At 45.3% G+C, this 18773-nt stretch overlaps 1 protein-coding gene across 2 annotated transcripts in view; it reads right to left on the reverse strand.

Annotated features, from left to right (window-relative positions):
• Nucleotides 1-18773, reverse strand: part of LOC138526876 (uncharacterized) — a 1504711-nt gene that overhangs the window by 634518 nt on the left and 851420 nt on the right. For both annotated transcript variants that reach the window (XM_069637661.1, XM_069637652.1), the window contains exon 10: nucleotides 8843-9069. In XM_069637661.1, coding sequence (XP_069493762.1) covers nucleotides 8843-9069 — 227 coding nt within the window. The remainder of the gene's footprint in view (nucleotides 1-8842; nucleotides 9070-18773) is intronic.

Below are 18773 nucleotides of genomic sequence, written 5' to 3' on the forward strand. Positions count from 1 at the left end.
TCAAAATGATCCTTTATAGGTGGGGATACATTTTACAATCAAAGGAACCCAACATCAATTCACCACTGTTCGAGCAGCGGTGGTTGTGCTTAAAATTCCACAGGGAGAGATTCCAATTCCAGATGGAGAAAGTCCCTTGCATTCACAAGCCAGTTGGGCCATGGCAGGCTCTGGAAAAGGCTTGGTGTAGAGAAGCTTGGACTCCGAGGTGGCAGCCTGAATTACGATTTGGTGCAGGCATGGACTTTCCGACCTCCTGCTTTTTCATTTTCATATGTGCAGGGGGGGTGATTAAGTACTTATCATGGTTTGTATCCACAAGCCGAGTTGATTGACAACTGTTTAGATGTGTCCAAAGAAAGGATTCTTCTGTGCTTCGCGTGGCTCTGGATTTGGTGCCCTTTTTTCAAGGTACCAGATGAACGGTTGTCGCAGAACAGATTTGCCTCGCTATCTCGTTCCAGCCCTCTGGTAAGGGGACTTCAAGTAGTGGAATCTTGCTTCTGGCGGTCCAGCAGAAGTCCAAAGTTTCATCGAGAATCAGTCTTCAGAAGACGTTGCACAGCACCCCACCTCAAGGTGCCAGGGTATTGGCGGTTGCAGCCCACGAAGGTCACAACTCATCATGGGATTGCTTGAAATGTAGGTCTTTTAAAGACTGGTTGGTCCCACCAGTATAAGGGTTGGAGTCATCATCTTCAGGACTCCAAGGTTGCATGGAAGAATGGGTCAGAACAGGCTCTGGTTACACAGCAGGCATCTCTGGTTGCTGGAATCAGCTACAGCATCTTCTCTTCTTCCTCATCGGATTCAGCTCCAGTGGTCAACTTGTCTTCAGCTCCAAGATCCAGGACAGATAAACAGGAACCCACACACAACTTCTGCAAGCTCTCCCTGCACTTTAAACAAAGGGATGGGTGGCTGTTCAATCAGGACAGCTAGCCTCCCCAGTGGGAACTGGGTTCTCTCAGGCCCACCAGAAGACAAATGCGAGCAGAGGTTCGGACTCCTCCCTCACTTCTTGCCTTCACAGACATGCTGGAGCATCAGTGGGCTATACGAAGGGTGCCCGCTGAAGACAAGAGAACAACTAGGACCTCCCCTACCCAGGACAGCAGAAGAAGGACCAAGTAAGGATAAGCCCACTAAAAATCCAGAGAAAAGAAAAAAGCCACCATTCTAGCAGAATAGTGACCATTCTGCACATTACCGGGGCTGATTTGACAGCCTGCGTGTAATATTAACACAAAAGTAAGTAAAGTATGTCCACTGCCACCAGTCATAAGAGTTAGCTTGTCACTGTAACAGAAATGTTACAGCGACAGTGAGAAAGGGGATAGTATGCATCTCCTGAGCACTCCACATAAGGTGGGGTGTGCTGGTCTCACTATATAAAATGTAAAGGGGATGAAAATCCCTCTATACCTTTGAGAATAGTAATTCTAAAAGGTAAGACGAGAGAAAATAAAAAGGGCAAGCCCCATGGCCAACCCAGCACATAAATTGCTGTGTGCTGCAATAAATAAATGTAGATGCCCAAAAAGTAATAGGAAATGATATATCCAAAACTATACTATGCAGAGTCAGCAAAAACACAATCAGAAAGAGTAAAACAAAGGGTGAGTGGGGAAAAGGTACCCACTCACTTAAGAACATGGAAAAAGAATCCTCAAGTTCAGCAAAAAGTGCTGGGAGACTCACAGTGGAGGGAGATTTAGCATAGAAATTAAAATCTAACCTAACCGGCTGGCAGAAGCCAGCCCTCGTGAGTGAAAGGACATATAGGGGAAACCCTGTTCCTGATCTCAGTGCTACTGGGTTTTTGGAAGAACATGTTAACTAAACTACTAGAGAATGTCTTGCCATTGCTGCATTTCTAGGCCCTATAATGGCCATACTGGCTGAATACAGTGTTCTGGGCATAGCTCTGGTTTGGGTTTTTAGTTGCTGGGTGTCCAGTATTCCTCATCCTATTACTGGTAGTTCTCATTGGCTTGGGCTAGACCTTCTATTCAGAAACCATTTTCTCGGCCTGTTTACCGACATGTTCTGCTGTCTTGGTTTTGGAATCTGCCACAACACCCTGCCAAACCTGCTGATCAGGGCAGTCTCTGACCCTCATATCTGTTGTCCTACAGCAGAGGCAGATTTTGCTAGTTTGCCATCCACGTTTGCCTGCTAAGCAGCATGGATCTGCAGTGTAGAGTTTCCCCTGTCCTCCTAGATCCATCTGTTGCTTGTTCCACCTTTGGATGGTGAGTGCAACTCCTGTGAAGGACGATTGTTTGTCTTTCCGGACATTGTTGACTCAGGGTAGGTCGTTGACGACTCCGTGTGTCAAGTGCCTGTATGACTGGATCCTTCATTTAGTTCTTGGAAAAATAAGCGTTTCTTACCGGGGTGTTACTTTTCTAGACCAGTCTTTTCAGGAGCCAACACAAAGCACTTACCTCTTGGCCAAACGTTAGCAGGTTATCCAAGATGCCCTCAGGGGTCACCGTAGTCCTACGCTTCTGCCGGTCCCTTTCAACTGCATTTCTCCACTGGTTAACATTGAGGGCTGAATCATGCCCTGCTTCTCTGCTCCTGGGGCTACTCGATCTCTCCATCTGGGTCTCCACTGGGGTCACTGTTAGGACAGTTTTTCTAAAGTTCACGTAGGGGCTTTATAAAACTATACCTTAGGCAATACAGAAACTCTGACTATTAGTATAAGGCTGTACCACCTGCAATATCAATAATGGTAGCAATGACAGAGCAGCCAGGCTTATATTAGGATGGAGAGAGGGCTATAGATAGGTATAAAAAACTTGTAGCATACATATGGTTCAAAGAAATACTAATACACTGATGTATTGTAAAGATAATGATTTATTTTATATATACACAGGCAAAAAGACTAGACTAGAAAGGTAAGTACTTTTATCATTCATAAACAAAATTATAAAAACGAACACAGTACTTTTGGTATTCAAACCAAAGTGTAAACCTGATTTAGAATAGCAGTATGCAGTGCAAGGTGAGTAAACCTAGTGTTACACATTTAGAAGGGCAGAATGCTATTCATGGGAGTAAAACTACATTAGTAGACATTTAGAATGACAGTATAATGTTTTTTTTAAAAGAATTGTATTGGTTATTTATAACACACTTAATACCCAGCGGTTTCTAAGAGCGGACCCGGCGATTAAACCTGTGTTCCTCCGCGTCGTCTTACTTCCAAGGCGAGCAACTTGCCCCTGACCTATCCTCCCGAGATTCAAGGTAAGCAGACCCTATTGGTAGTAATCTACAGTGTTATTCTGTTTCAGGAACACTATAGTTATACCAACACTGTTACAAGTAAGTACCTGACCACTTGAATAAGTTATTCTGTTTAAGGAATAATACAATTACTCTACTACCTTACAGGAAAGCCTCTCCCGCCCTTCACCCACACAAACGTGGCACTCGCCCGCCGGTTCAAGATCACAAGACCATCCTTCCGCAGCTGCCCTCTCGCTCTTCTGAAATCTTCCCCCGCCCTACCTCCTTGACTCCACCTCCTCCCTGTTTCCTACACCCCTAGCCCATCCCCTGCTACGCAATCCTGTCCATACACTTTCCCTCTCCCTAGTTTCACTGCTCACCCCTACCTTCACCACCACCCCCCCCTGGGACCAATCGCCCCCTCTTAGACACTGAACCTTCACTGCATTAAGCGCAGCCCACACAGCCATGACTCCATCTCCCTCCTTAACACCACCCCCTTTCAAGACATTGCCCCCCCCCTCGTCCCTTCTCTTGCATCTCATCAACGCAATATCAGTCGCCAGAAACAAACATGATTTTTGACCTCATCTCTGATGAAAACCCGGACATCCTTTTTATCACTGTAACCTGGTTTTCTGATGACTTCCTCTCCTCTGCACACAAGGCCTTCCCTCCAGGCTACTCCCTGATCACCCACAACAGAGTCGGCAGAGACGGTGGTATAGCCAAACCTAACCTCACACCCATACAGGTCGAGAAACAACCGTACCTTGATGACTCTGAATCCCTGCTAGTTAAATTCCAATCCTCTGCTTTCTCCCTCAGCTTCCTCCTCCATTACAAATCCCCCGGCCTACAACAGAACCTTTGCAGATTCCCTGAGTGATTCTGTATCAGCCATACTGCTCTCTCACCCGACTCTCACTGTTCTTGGTAATCTAAACATCTAGTTCGACACCCCTTCCAGCCCCATGACCCGTCATCTCATTGACAACATGGAAGCCCTCAATCAGACCCCGCCCACATTACAGGTCACACCTTACATGTAGTTTGCTGCTTGGCCAACGTGATCTCCCCCCACACCTGCCCCCCCTCATCTGGACTGACCACCCTGCTATTCTCCTCTCAGCCCCCACTCCTGTGCCCCCTTTCCCTCCCCACCTCCTGCCGCCCCAAGATCCCAGTCTGGAACAAGGTAACATTCTGCCCTGAACGTTCCTCGCCCTATTCTCCGCCCTACTCTCCTCCCTTTCCTATCTCCCCCTTCTAGGAAGGGACACCCACTCCCTAGACTGTTTGACAAGTGGCTCTCAGACGCTGCCCCTCCTTCACCCCCACAAGCCCCCATCCCACTGCTCCCCCAGGTGGTTCAACCCTTGCCTCAATTCCTCAAAACCCTCAACCGTTCGCCTGGAATGACACTGGCGGACTAACCCCTTTGCCCAAAAAAAGCCACTCTGGCTAGACAGACAAAAGCCTACAGACTCGGAATTAGGAAATGTCCTTCTACACCTCCCTGCATCGCCAATGCAAACACCCCATGCAAAGAATGCCACAAGATCACCTCTGAGTTCAAGACCCCCCTGCTCTTCCTCTTTGCCCCCTGTCTCCCAGGCCCTGTGAAACACCCTATCCAACCATTACCTCAACCTAGCCATTGAGAGTAACCTCGCCATCCATGTTAAACTACCAACCCCGTCTGCCCCCTTTCCCGACAGCCCCCCTTCCACTGCCCCCAACTCGCACCCTCTTCAGCTCCTTCCTTCAATCTCCCATTTCGATTTCTCAAAGCTTCTCTCCAATAGTCGTCCCTCAGGTTCCCCAGGAAACCCCATCCCCCCCAGTCCTCCTCAAAAACATCCTTTCCTCCACCTGTGCAGGCACTCTCACAAATCTATAAGTAACCCCCACTTACAGCAGGTATCTTCCAGCATGAATACAAAACCTACCACGTCAAAGCACTACTAAAAAGCCCTCTCTTGTCCCCCACCCTCCTCCAATTACCATCCCAACTCTCCAATTAACACCCCATTTCTAACAACCGCTTCATACCCAAATTACTAGATTGCGCGGCATACTCCCAGCTCCGCCTCTTCACCGAGGCCCAAGCCTCCTTGAACCTGCCCAGTCTGGCTACAGACCCCTCCATGGAAATTAATCTTTCATGATCTCTATCTGGGATGATCTGAAATGAACAGCAGAGTCTGAGGGCTGCGCTGCTCTCATCTTCCTTGACCTCTCAGCAGCTTTCAACTTAATTAACCACTCCATCCGAACAGACTCTCAGACCTAGGCATAAGGGACTCCGCCCTCAGATGGATCTCCCCTTTCCTCCCAAATCGCCTCTCGCCATACTTTCTCCTTTGCTCCCCACCTAGTCCCCCATGGAGCCTCCCTCTCACCACTCCTCTTCAACCTCTACCTTTCTCCCCTCCCCAAGCTCATCTGTTTCCACAATCTCACCTGTTACAGATTCCCAACCCCCCCCTCCTCACCCCACCCAGACCTCGTATTCTGCCTCTCTGACATTGACCTTTGGATAACGAACAATCACTGCTCAACCCCCAGAAAAAACGAAATCCTAATCTGCGGCAAACAGCTCTCCTTCCCCAACCCATCCCTTGGCCTCATGCATTAGGACCCGCGCCCACTGCATCCCCTCAGTCAAAAACCTAGGATGCACTTTTAGCTCAGACCTGACACTCTCCTGTCACATCAATGCAGTCTCCAGATCATGCACCTTCCACACCCCTGCATCCTCAAGCAGATCTTTCCTTATCTCTCCTATCTCCAGATTCTCCCCAATCGTGGCCATCATCCTCTTGCACCTAGACTATTCTAACTCCCTTTACCTAGGCGTGCCTACATACCAACTGAGAAACCTCCAACTGTTACGCTCACCTGGTTTCTGCGGGGACGTTGGGGCACGGTTGCAGCCCTCCCTGGAACTGGCTCCCCTTGGTTAGGCTTCTTCCCCTGCTCATGTATTGTGGACTGCGCTGGTTGTTGGCACTGCCCCTGCGAGAATACGAGAGGCTGTGAGAATACTGTGATATGACTGTGGTCCCCCTCAAACCCTTCCCAGAATGTGGTGAGCATGCGCCGACCCATATAGTCTCACCTGTTTAATTATGATGGCGAGCTCTCTGCTTTAGATAGACCGAGTTTCTTCACTGGCCCATGTGCGTGGCAGCCCAGACCGGCTGTGGCTGAACCACTCCAAAGGTAAGTATCCATTCAATAATGATTATTGTCCGTATCCTTTGTAATGTCTTTCCTTGATTATTGTCCGTATCTTTTTTGTAATGTCTTTCCTTTTCCCCAATAGACGATATGAGGCCCAGCGGTAGCTGCGGTGCAAGAAGCGACCCCCAATGGAAGAAAAGAGAGTTTACGATGTCCCAATAGGAGGTAAGTTTGGTTTAAGGTCAAGCGCGAGGCTTGTTTGTTTTGTCTTTTTCTCTTGCAGGGATTGTCTGGCGATGTTGGACTGGAATGCTGTTACCCAAAGTACTGCCAGCGGGTGAAGGATGCCTGGATCCGCGATGATGCTGGCCGAAAGTGGACTCTCAAGTAAGCCTTGTGGCTGGGAGCCGGAATCAGCTAAGGATATGCTCCGACTGTGGTTGCTGCTGGAATCAGGTAAGGATGTGCCCCAACTGCGGTTGCTGCTGGAATCAGGTAAGGATGCTCTCCGACTGAGGTTGCTGCTCGAATCAGGTAAGGATGCTCTCCGACTGCTGTTGCTGCTGGAATCAGGTAAGGATGCACTCCGACTGTGGTTGCTGCTGGAATCAGGTAAGGATCAGGTAAGGATGCGCTTCAGGCGGCGGTGAGCATTACACTGCTATAAGCAGATTAACGCGAAGCGCTTGCATGCTACCCTGCTTGCAGTCCTCTGTGTGCAGCCCCTTGCGCTGTAGCACCAATTATCTTGTTCCGTGCCTGCAGTTCCTTGTTCTGTGCCCATAGTCTGCATTAACTGGATTTAGCTTCCTAGATTCCAGTCCCGAGTTTCCTTGTTATCTGTCTGCAGTCCTGTCCTTGTTAGTCCAGTCCAGAGTTACAGTTCTTTGAATTCCTTGTTACCGGTCTGCAGTTCAGTCCTTGTATTCTAGTCAAGAGTTTTGGTCCTGAGTTTTATTTGTTCCTGGTCTATAGTTTAGTTCGCTGTTTGTTGATTGCAGTTTTTAGTTTCCAGTCTGCAGTTCCAGTCTCTGGTACCATTGCACTTAGATTATTGTCTTCTCGTTTTTCGCCTTCGTTCCAGTTCTTTGTCCTGAACCTTGTTCACTTTGGTTTCCTATTCTTTCCCTGGATATTGCTGTTACTGTTCTTGTCCTAACTTGTGCTTGTGTAATTCCGTTGTTGAAGGTTTGGCTGCTGGGTTTCCCAGCAGGCAATCTCTGCCCCTTTCCTTTGTCACATTTCAGTGTTGTACGATGTGCCATATTGTTAACAGTGTGCAGGTTGCTGTTTCAGGAGGCGGTCACTGTTCAGTTCCTGCGGGACCTGTACAGGCTTCTGTCTAGTGAGCTCTGTTTCCTTGTTTATGCTCTAGGGTCTATACGCAGACACCCACTCCTGCTTCTCCTTTCCATGATGATTCAGAGTCGGTCCCTGTAATAGTAACCAGCTCAGAAGGCTAGAGTTTCCCCAGACCCTACTTGTACTCTCTGCCCCTTTCTGTTCACTGCCTTTGTTGCCTGTCTGTAGTTATTGCCTATCCTTTATTGTCTGTAACATTCCTTACACTCATGTCTCTGCACACTTTTCTCCCCTCAGCTTTGTGTGCACGTTTCTGGCCTCCAGTCCGACACCATCACCACTTTCAGGAGGATCCTCAATACATATCTGTTTCGCCACATATAACCCTACCCTCCTTCACTGCTATCCACTTGTCTATCCTAATTTTCCTATCCTTTCCTGAAAACATTTTGTAACTTCTTTTTTCAACTCTGACCTTTTCAATATTTGAACCATTTAAGGCTCTCCGAGACCCCATGGGTAGGGCCACAGCTACAGGTATGTCCATGTGTGACACTCTTTATATTCCCTTTGCTTCTCTTTATATGTAAATAAATCGTGTGAACCATACCTCCCGCGTCCATTCCTTTGTGTTTTGTGTGTGGGCCTCTTGACAGACATTAAGGAGGGTCTGGGTGGTGAACAGGGTAGAATGTGGGGCATGAATGCTACTTTGATTCTAGTTTCCCTACTGTCGTTTTTAACTTGCTTATGAGTTTTTACAAAGACAAGATTTTAGATGGGCTCAATGCTCTCATGTGTTGCTTCTCGTTTATTTTGCTACTAGGAAGGCCAGCTGCTCGAATAGGAAATGATGCTTTGATGACAGTCACACAAAACATAAAAACCCATTCAAACACCTGCAAGCCAGTACTGTGTGATCTTATCTGCACCACAAGACCAAACACAACCAGGTCTACTAGCAAATGAAAATGTAGCATTTGAAACCAAAACCCATTAAAAAAACAATTGAACAATACCAATCGAGTTTCACATACTTCTGGACCTTACCAAACTGCTTGGCATTAAAGCTAACTAATCCAAAAGCATTCCTCTAACTTACCCAGTGTAGCTGCTGCAGCCAAGCTGCACCTTGCTGTACATCAAGGATTTTGCTACCTCGGATCCAAGCGGATACTGGTTGATTTCATCTTCAGTGAAAGCCAATGATTCATTAGTGGTAAATTCCACCTTCCTTTCCTCAGACCAGGCAGCCAGAAAGAAGCAGAAATCATGCCAGCTGCGGAACTGGCGCTGCTCAAGTTGTTCTTCATCTTCCTGTTTGGTGGGCTGCAGTGTCATAAAAATATAAATCACAGTTTGCATAATTCACATTTCAAAGCCCCTAATGTGTTCAATATATTAACCTGAGAATGCACCCCTTGAACTAATTTTAGATATGTTTGGGAACGCCACCGGGGGCAACTGGAACAAAAATGGAGGAAAAACTACGGCTCAACAGAAAAAGAAAAATCCCATATCAAAGACAGATACAACTATACAAGCCGAAATAATCAATAAAAACAACAAAACAAATTTTGCAAAGAACATATCACAAATGCAAGCAACACCCAGAAAGACATACTGAAGATCATCAAGAAACTAGGAAACCCAACAGCACACAACAACACACCCACACCAAAAATATGCTATGACCTTGCAGACCACTTCAAAAATAAAATCACAAACATTCAGTACGTTATCAAAAGCATGCCCAGGAACATCAACAACTCCTCTAACCAGCCAATGTCGGAAACAATTACAAGACTAAACAACTGCTCACCAATTACGACATACAAATTCACCAGCCTTGTGAACAAAAGCAACAGAGCCGGCATCCCAACAGATCCTTTCCCATCAGACATGTGCAAGAGTATCCTCAGCCATAAAACACCTGCAGAATAGTTCCAAAACCTCTTCAAATATTCAGGAAACACGGAAGACCTAAACAACTAGCGATCAATTTCAAACATCCCGTGCCCGGCAAAACAACTAGAAAGCTACGTTTACAAACAAATCGTGGAACTTGTAGAAAACAGTTGGATACTAGACTAGGAACAAGTTGGCTTCAGACCCATGAGAGGAACGGAAACAGCATTACTATCTTTATGGGATGATCTAAAAACCAAAGCAGACTCCAACATCACATTGGCACTAATACTACTAGATCAAGCAGCCACCTTCGACGCAGTCCACTACGAAACACTCATCAAAAGACTGGAAGAAATACGAATTGGCAACATGGCGTTACTTATGGTTAAAATCCTTCCTAGCAGAAAGAACAAGTATGGCTAGACCCCTTCAACTCAGTACCTCGCACAACAACCTGTAGAGTTCCACAAAGCTCATCGCTCTCACCACTGCTCTTCAACAATTACATGATCCTTCTCATCAAAAGACATGGTCTCACTATACAAATCATCTACAAAATCAACATTAGTAGAGAACCATACCCAACCCTTATCAACTGCCTCGGAAATAAACCATTGAATGAGTACAAACAGCTTTAAACTCAACTTGGACTCATGATCACATCCAATGACCCGTCAAACCAACACCCCATTACATGGCCTACCGAAATGGGAAATAGACCAGATCCTTCCAAAGTGGTTAAAAACCTTGGAATGTTCATGGTTAACAAATTAACACTCAAACTGCAAGTGCTTCTTCCACCTAAACCCAATCAAGTGGATACTACCTTTCTTCACCTTCCCACATAGAACGCTTGCCATCATCTCATTCATCATGTTAAGAATAAACTATGCCAACAGCATCTATCTTGAAATGGCAGACTATGTTACCTAAAAACTACAGTGAATGCTGTACGTCAGCAGCAAAACTACTCCTCAGACTCACTAGGAAAGAACACATTAAACCAGCCCAGAGAACCCCCACATTGGCTACTAGTCAAAAAAAGAATCATCTTCAAAAAACTGCATACCCCACAGAGCAATCTATGGACAAAGAGGGGGATTCCTACAGGGAAAAATCTCCAACTACAAAACAAACTGAACATTAAAGTTGAGCAACAACATTTGCTTCAAACCAAAACAATACTCAAAGCGGAAACTTGGTGCATCAGCATTCCCCGTTGCATCTTGGTAAAACATTGGGACTCACTCCCGAAGGAAATATGAACAACAGAAGAGCACTTAAACTTCTGAAAATTGCTAAAAGCATGTCTCTAACTCACTGAGATAAACAGGAAACACTGTTGAAGGGATACAGCCAACACAAGAGAAACACCCAAAACAACCAAAATCTAATTAACTGAAACCTGGATACCTCAACGAAATAAACCATTTTAACACAAGCCACCATAGAAAAATATGAACTCTGCCAGACCAACATAAGCATCGCACAGACTAGTAACATCACTAACTAACCCTAATAAAAATGTTTCGATATCCTGCATACTCACCCTCAAAACCAAACAAAACACTTGCATAGCTGTACCAGAGCAGAAACCTTAAACAACAGCAAAATGCACACACTCTGCAATACACAATTAAACAAATCACATTAAAAAAACTAAAACAATTGCACACAAATCATCCTTACCAAATAAAAACAAACCCAGCACAGAGTGACCACTTTTTCCAAACTGAAACTACCAACAGGACATAAAAGCTCTCTGGCGCTTTAGCTCTCTATCTCACTAACTAATTCCTCCCAGCCCTCCTTCCTTTTCAGATCCTTTTCAGGTCTACCAGAGTACCTGGAGTCCATGAAAATGGAAGCAGTGTGCAGTATAAATCCCAATAACATAACATACCTTTGTGCACAACTGCACTGCCACAATTGAGCAGGCTTCCAATACGGTAGGTTACAAATGCCTACAGATCTTATGGGGTTTGTGTATCCATGGTGAGTCATAAGGAGCATTTACTTACACCTTTCCATTAATGGGGTGAAAGTAAGGCTATACATCAATGGACTGTTCCAATACCTGTAGAAAAACTAAGAACACATTCTGCTGCTTATACATTATGGTGGCAACAAGTGTCTGATGTTTAATTACTCTAGTTGTGGTGAAATAATAATGAAACCAGGGATGGGGTTTAGAAATACTGCGGTAAATGGTTTACTAAGTATCAAACACCAAATTCATATACAAATAATTGAGCATTCATTTTTTTATATTCCGTTATTAAGAGGGTGACTGTCACTCGTACCCATCTGCTAATGCAGCCATTATTTTCAGCATACACTTGTTGGCAGTGTCACAGATTGACTCAAGATCACACCAACTCTAGAAGATAGTTCAAAGGCTTTATTAAAGAAACTGAAAAGGGGCTCGCTAAGGGACATCCCTATCGCTCTCTCCTAGCGCAGGCAGTTGCCTCCCTAACCTAGGCATCCCTCAACCCCAGGATGATCTCTAGAGATTGGTAAACCCTACTGTCTAAAATGATGTCTACCGGCTTCCGATGGCCTAAGGGCAAACACCCTATCTAACTGTATCGTGTGGGAATAAGCTGGGTTATACTGATTCTAGTTCCCACAATACAATACGGTACAAGAATAGGTGCCTTTCAGACACTCTGATCCCACTTAGGTCGGTTCACAGTCAAAGTTTCGAAAACAAAAGGCTCGAATGCCTTTTTCTCGACAGTCAAAGGACCGAAAAAAAGGTTCAAATTTTTTTTTATAAAAAATCTTTTTTTACACCCTAAACTAAAATAAATAAAAATTCAAACCTTTTTTTCGATCCTTTTACTTTCAAACAAAAGGTCATTTGACTCTTTGTTTTCGAACATTTGACCGGACACCACTTAGGTCTTTCCTTTCACACACTTGTATTTCTCACCCTGATGTTCTATCCTTCCTCTCCCTTCCTTCTACTCTCGTCCCACTCTCTTTCGTCTCACCCTCTCTTCATGCTCTTGCCATCTCTTGCTCTGCTGTTCTCCTTCCCGATTTATACCACCCTTAGCTTGCCACCACTGCTCTACCTCCTCCACACACCTTCTATTCTCACCCCTCTCCACACCAGTAGTACCGTCACCTCTAAACACAACTACAGCATCTCCACACTATTGCTCTACATTTCACCAACACCTTCTTGAAAAGTCACCCTCCTTTCATTTGCCCAGTCACCTTTTAATTCACCCCCAATCTACTAGCCTCACTCCTAAGCCTTGTATGAACACCCACATCCAAGTACTGCTTTTGCCACCGAAACAATACCTCACCTTGCACACTCTCTCAGCAATCCTCCTCCACGCTCCACTGTACCGTCCTTACTCCACCAGAACAACCCCCACAGACTTTGTTTATCTGCCCCTTTATCCTTCCTGACCCCTCAGTTCGATATCCCCGTCAGCTGGTTCCACGGGCCAACCGCTGGCTTTCTTTTTTCGAGGAACCAGGTTACAGTGAAGCAAAGACATAACAGGCTTCAAGCCACAATCCCTTTACATAATAATAATAAGTGGATTAATATAGTTGTTTGCCGAGATTCCAGTAAGTTCCAAGCCCTGACTAAAATAGTGTGTTCAGCCTGCAGGCCAAGGTTATGCAGCAAGTAAGATTGGTTAGTGGGAAGTGTGCCTGAGGCAGGAATGTGCTTGTAATATTAAAACCTAGATTACAATTCCAGCCCTCTGTCTTTTCCATGTTGCCAAAATTTTCACTTTGATTGAGTAAGAAGGAACTGATGGAGATGGCGGAACAGATGGAGTGGGCAGAACGTATTGGGCAGAACGGATGGAGTGGGCAGAACGGATGGAGTGGGCAGAACGGATGGAGTGAATAGAATAGACACAGCGGATGTAACAGATGCAGTGTGTAAAACACATGGAACAGATCGAATGGATCTCTCTCTCTCTCTCTCTCTCTTTTGACTTGAACTACGGTTCTCGAGGACATTCAACCTACCAGCGGCTTAAGATCATACCAATGATACATAAGGCGCTGTATAAATGCAAAGTAATATAACATATGCGTGTCCACCGGCTTTTGAAAACAGCAGGCCATTCTCAATACAAGAAATGTCCCAGTTCCTATGGCACTGAGCATTTGGTGGATAAGTGGACATCTCTGCGGCCCATTCCAAGTAAACAAAACGTCCCAGTCTTTTCTGGGCACAGCGCTGTAAAAACTGCTTTGCTTTGCAGGCTGCTCCGTGGCCTTTTTGATAGTAGACTGCAAATCCATGTTCCATATAGTGCTATAACAGCTACTTTGTTGGGAGGCGGGCTTCGTAAGTTCATAGTTTATCGTCGTCTCCCTCGGGGTTGGGATGCACGCTCTTTCTTCCACCGTCTGATGGGTGTAGTCTTAGGGGACAAACAGAAAGGGACTAACCAGAGTTGTACAATATAGGTGTGCTATACGCTTGGAGAATTTGTGTTCATTGTAGGAGTTTAGGGGAGTTAGTGTGCGGAATGAGGTAATTTGTTGAATTGGGTATTTGCACCGAAAGGTGAATTTGCTCTTGCAGGCTGGGGCAAAAGGTTTTCGGACGGGTGCTGCTGAGGGGAGGGAAGGACATATGCAAAGTGCACTGCAGACATAAACGGTTGCAGTTCAAAAGTCTCACCTTATCACTGATATAATGGAAACTGACACAGATATGGGGAAAGTCGAGATCAGCTACATGATGAGCGGGGAAACCAATACTAGTCATAATCACAAAAAATAAGTGAAGAGATAGCGGTGGTGATGATGACCTGAAAGTCAGGGGGGTTAACCAATACATTAAAGCCAGGAAACCCATGCTGTATCTTGAGAGTAACAAAATCAACATTGCTTTCCTACAAGTGACACATCTAACACCGGCCACTGAAGCAAGCTTTGCTAAAAGTTAGGGATGACACAAACTTCGCCTCAAACTCCACCCACATGTGCGGGGTAGTGATACACATCCACGGCTCCCTGAGTTTCAGGTTTATGGACTGGGCTACAGACAAGGAGGGCAGAACACTTGTGGTTTCAGGTGAAACTGTAGATGAGACAATCACATTGATCAACAGCTATGCTCCTAGCATATATACCCCAGAGTACTATGACTGTGTAGCAAAATGTAGGGACGCCAAGTTGATTTGGGGTGGGGGGCCATTTCAATACAGTATTCGACATATACCTAGAAAATTAATCTCCCAGCACCTGTGCCCACTGACAGTCGTCACACAGAATAGAACATATCCAAACCTTACATGGCGAACTGGACTTCTGGGAAAGCTGACACCCAGGGGTCTGCGGCTTTATGTTTTACTTAATGTTCCATGATGCTAAATCTCACATCGATTCATTTATTTTTTTAAGTCAAAAACTGGCACCGGATGTGCCAGAGGGGTGTATATCTGATGACATTTTCTGATCACTCCCTGGTGACGGTGCAACTCAGCATCCCGAGAGACAAAAACAATGCCAGAGGTTAAAGGTTGAAGATTTAAAGTTGAGGCTATGATGGATGTTGCATTCCGATCGGACGTGCAATAAGAAATTGCAGAATTTTTTCTAATAAATACAGGCACCGTGGACTCCCACAGCAGTACTATAGGTGGCATTAAAATACTGGGTAAGGGGATTTTTATCTTTAAAGAAGCCGGTGTGCGCCGCACCATTAGGAGAAACCTAGACAAATGTCAACAAACACTAAAATACTTAGAAAAGGGACACTTATCAGCCAAAGATGACAGTTAAACACAGCACACTGCAAACATTTAGGAAGACAGTCCAGCATGTGGGTAAATATCTATGTGGACACAGGAATTCGAGACAATACAGGGAGGTGCAAAAGCCTGCGAGAATGTTGGCCTGGTTAGCAAATGCAGAGATGGGCAGTACACTTGTCCACGTTCGCGATTCAGGGAGATGAGGACACATTAAAAGATTAACATTTGGAATTATCAGCACTGTCCACAAACGTCTACACTAAATTCTACACATCCCAAGTGCAAAAATTCCCATGTCAAATTAACGACTAGAGAGCAAGGAACGTGAAAAGTTAAACGCGCCCAGTACAATAGGCAAAATACATGAAGCCATTAAGGGTCTTGTGACACCGTCCTCAGAGGAGCAGTAGCCGATGGAGCAGGGACGGTTACCGGAGCAAGCAGCAGACATGTGCAATAGCGAGGACACCAAAGAAACCGCAGACATGTGCAATGGCGAGGATGCCACACAAGCCAACGACAAGCGCAATGGCGGGGACGCCACAGAGGCCAACGACATGTGCAATGGCGGGGATGCCACAGAAGCCAACGACATGCGCAATGGCGGGGACGCCACAGAGGCCGCCATTGAACCGACTAGCAGAGCAATGGCCAGCATCCGATAGGACTCGCCAGTGTCTTCACAAACCGTGCAGGACTGCTGATGCAAAAACAAACCGCCGACGCAGGAGTCCGAGGTGGCAAGATTGACGACAGTTGGGAACCGAAGCAGGATCGAGGTACGAGGCTCCCAGGGGGGATGGGGCAATATCAGAACCGGACTCCGTGTGACTGCGCAGTAAACCACGGAGATTCAATGCGACGGCTACAAATGGCAGATGGAACTAACCACACCTATTAAAAAAAAAAACAGTTAAAGTCAGGAAAACAACCCCGTTATAAGACGCTGCTAGAGTTCAAAACACTGTTAAAATCCATCCCATCTTACCTGGACAGACTATGGCCTCAGCCAAACCATACGGGCAGATTGTAAAGGAGGTTGGGGTCCAGAAGCTGCACTTTTCTATGCACAATGCGGGTGGGAACTTCTTGGACCAATGGCCAATCAGAGGAGGATGGAGGATAAGGGGTTCAAAGAAAAGTCTCCAATGATGGTGTTGTTGATTCTTTTGCCAGCCTTTGAGGGGGGGTGGGGGGGTGATGTGGGACGAGCAGCTCTTCACCTGGGCAATACTAAGGCAAGGGACCGTTGCATTAGCAGAAGAAGAGTAACATAGAAGATTGCTGTAAAAGTACTGCCCTTGGCTGCACAGAGAAAAGGAAGAGGCTCTCGCTAAGCAAATTCCGATTTGCTTGATGGTTTAATAAACAGCAGAATCGAATCAAGTAAGCTATCTCTGGCCTGTTTGTGTTACCCCAGTCTGACAGGTCTCCAGAGGGGGAAATCGCCCGGGCCAGATGGCTTGTCATCTAAATTGTCTAAAGCCTTTGTGTGCATGCTAGTATCACATTTTCTAAACGTAAACAAAGAGGCTACACAGAAAGGTAAACTGCTGGACACGATGTGTGAGGTGCTCGTGATTCTCCTACTAACGGCGGATAAAGAGCCATCGGAATGATCATCACACCTACCCATATTTCTCATTAATATTGATATTCAAGAGGATTCTGGTGAATAGGCTCCTCTCGGTAATGCCCAAATGTGTCCTGCTGGAGCAATCTGGATTCATCCCAGGTAGGGCAACTTCATATGGCCTTTTCTAGGCTATTTGGCATGATGCAGGCTGTTCAGCCCAAACTCCTGACGACAGTCCTATTGGATGGCAAAAAGGCATTTGATAGCATAGTGGGAGGAGTGGGCGGGTTTCTGTTCGCTGTACCAAACAAAATGGAATTTAGCCTGTGATTCATCTCTATGACGAAACTACTACATTATCAAATGTCAGCTAGAATATGTGTGTACAAACGTGCATCGGATAGGATCCTTCTGGGTCACAGAACCAAACAGGGGTGTCCGCTCTCGCCTCTACTTTTCGCTATGGTGATAGGACTACCTGACTCACTATCGTGGGACAAACACATCCAAAGGGGTATACGGCTATACTCCCATGATCTCATTATTTCTCTTTTTGCTGACGAAATGCTGCTGCTTGTTAAAAACCCTGACCAAAACCTACATGCATGAGATACGAGTTATTTGGCAAGCACTCGAGACTTAAAACAAACACCAACAAATCAGAATTCCTCTTCTCACATAGGAAAGAAAAATATGGCTGGAATTATTAGAAATTAAATGGAACCCAACCAAAACCATATATCTAGAGGTGGCTGTAGCCATAGATCCTAAAATGACATGTACTGGGGGGTGTAGCTTGAAACGCCGACAATGCAGTCACTTCACTGAGAGCCTCTGTGGGAATCCCGAGTCTCCAACGAAATTCGATCCGATATGAAGCAGAGTTAACGGCCCTAATCAGTGGAACTTGCTGCAGAAGACTGGGGGCATAGATCCAAAGAGAGGACCTTGTTAAGGATTTCAATTGGGCGACACACACCTTGGTCTCAGCCTAGGATGTAGCGCTCAATTGTTATGCCTTTCTCTTTATTTTATGCAAATTCAATTTGAGATGGTACACAACTCATATCACACCCCCTTTTTCAAATACCCCGGGTCACAATGGACCATGAACCAGCCAGTTGGTGAAAATACAATATATATCTTTTTTAAATTCAAAAGAAATCATACAATTTTTAATATGGGGCAGCAATCACCAATGGGGTGATATTTACAATGAAAACGCAAGCAATGCACTTGGTTAACCTTCTCCTAGAACATATACAAAGCACACATGAGTAGGAGCATTTTTGGAATTAGGATAGATAGCACCCAAGTTAAGGTTTCCCCCTGCAATGTTCGCTCAACCCACAATTAACCAAATTGTGATTGGATAGAAACAAGCAGCAGGTAGTCAGGAATAAGGAGGAGAAAATAGAATCAAAATCCGACCTTCCCTCACAAAATAAGGGAAACCCTTAGCAATAGCATGAAATGACCCTCGGAAATGGCAAATAAATCATTAATATGCAGTTAAAACTTTGAAGTAAATATGATTTCTCAACAATGAATAAACACTAACAATCATAATGCAATGGATCAACAGGGAGCATACAATTCGAAAATGAGAGGAAAGTAAAAACAGCTGCAGCCAAATGACACATTGGAAAACTTGCAATTTACTTAATTTCCGCTTTAAATTACCCAAACGATTTTTAATAAAAACGGGTGAAATACTCTGATTTGGAGTGCGGTTTTTGGGCTGGAGGAAATATATATATCACAGGGACAATATAGAGGTGAAAATAGGTCTCTAG

This window comes from Ambystoma mexicanum, chromosome 1q, assembly GCF_040938575.1.
Source record: "Ambystoma mexicanum isolate Mex_15411 chromosome 1q, UKY_AmexF1_1, whole genome shotgun sequence".
NCBI lineage: Eukaryota > Metazoa > Chordata > Amphibia > Caudata > Ambystomatidae > Ambystoma > Ambystoma mexicanum.